The sequence below is a fragment of the Corvus brachyrhynchos genome, unplaced genomic scaffold (genome assembly GCF_000691975.1).
Source record: "Corvus brachyrhynchos isolate BGI_N302 unplaced genomic scaffold, ASM69197v1 scaffold215, whole genome shotgun sequence".
NCBI lineage: Eukaryota > Metazoa > Chordata > Aves > Passeriformes > Corvidae > Corvus > Corvus brachyrhynchos.
In genome coordinates, this window is record NW_008237887.1 from 117440 (window position 1) to 118602 (window position 1163).

At 55.9% G+C, this 1163-nt stretch overlaps 1 protein-coding gene across 1 annotated transcript in view; it reads left to right on the plus strand.

Annotated features, from left to right (window-relative positions):
* RCC2 (regulator of chromosome condensation 2) overlaps positions 1-1163 on the plus strand; it is a gene marked incomplete at its 5' end in the record, with an annotated part of 21075 nt that overhangs the window by 12840 nt on the left and 7072 nt on the right. The window contains one exon of the mRNA XM_017732687.1: positions 509-901. Within this exon, the coding sequence (XP_017588176.1) occupies positions 509-901 (393 nt within the window). The remainder of the gene's footprint in view (positions 1-508; positions 902-1163) is intronic.

Genomic DNA, 1163 nt, shown 5'->3' on the forward strand with positions numbered 1-1163 from the left:
GGATCAGGGATCCCGTTCCTGCCTCCCGCTGGGCTTTGGGTGGAAAACCCGCAGATTTGGGGCTTTTTAAGGGAAACCATTCCCTAAAAATCCCTCGGGATGCGGAAAATCCCCCTCAGCCAGGGATCCATTCTCCAGGAAAAGGGAGAGCGGAGTTGAATTCTTGAGGATTTGGGGGATTTCCCATGGAAATTCCCCTTTCTCCCCTTTTCCTGTGGTTTCTGATCCCACTTTTCCTGCTTTTCCCATGGAAATTCACTGGGTTTTCCCTTTTTCCCGTGTTTTTTGATCCCGTTGTTCCCATTTTCCCATGTTTCTGATCCCATTGTTCCCTTTTCCTGCTGTTCCCGCTGTTCCCAATCCCGCTGTTCCCATTGTTCCCATTGTGTTCCTGTTGTTCCCAATCCCGTTGTGTTCCCACTGTTCCCGTTGTTCCTTTTGTTCCCGCTGTTCCCGATCCCATTGTTCCCGCTGTTCCCGATCCCATTGTTCCCACTGTTCCTGATCCCACTGTTCCCATTGTTCCCATTGTGTTCCCACTGTTCCCATTATGATCCCGCTGTGTTCCCACTGTTCCCGACCCCGCTGTTCCCGATCCCGCTGTGTTCCCGCTCTGTTCCCATTCTGTTCCCGCTGTTCCCAATCCCGCTGTTCCCGCTGTTCCCAATCCCGCTGTTCCCGATCCCGCTGTTCCCGCTGTTCCCGCTCTGTTCCCATTCTGTTCCCGCTGTTCCCAATCCCGCTGTTCCCAATCCCGCTGTTCCCGATCCCTCTGTTCCCGCTGTTCCCGCTGTGTTCCCATTCTGTTCCCACTGTTCCCATTGTTCCCGCTCTGTTCCCATTCCGTTCCCACTGTTCCCGACCCCACTGTTCCCGATCCCGCTGTGTTCCCACTGTGTTCCTGCTGTGTTCCTGCTGTGTTCCCGCTGTTCCCGATCCCGCTGTTCCCGCTGTTCCCGATCCCGCTGTTCCCATTGTTCCCGCTGTGTTCCCGCTGTTCCCACTGTGTTCCCATTGTTCCCGCTGTGTTCCTGCTGTGTTCCCGCTGTTCCCGCTCTGTTCCCACTGTTCCTGATCCCGCTGTTCCCATCGTTCCCGCTGTGTTCCCGCTGTGTTCCCGCTGTGTTCCCGCTGTGTTCCCGCTGTTCCCGATCCCGCTGTTC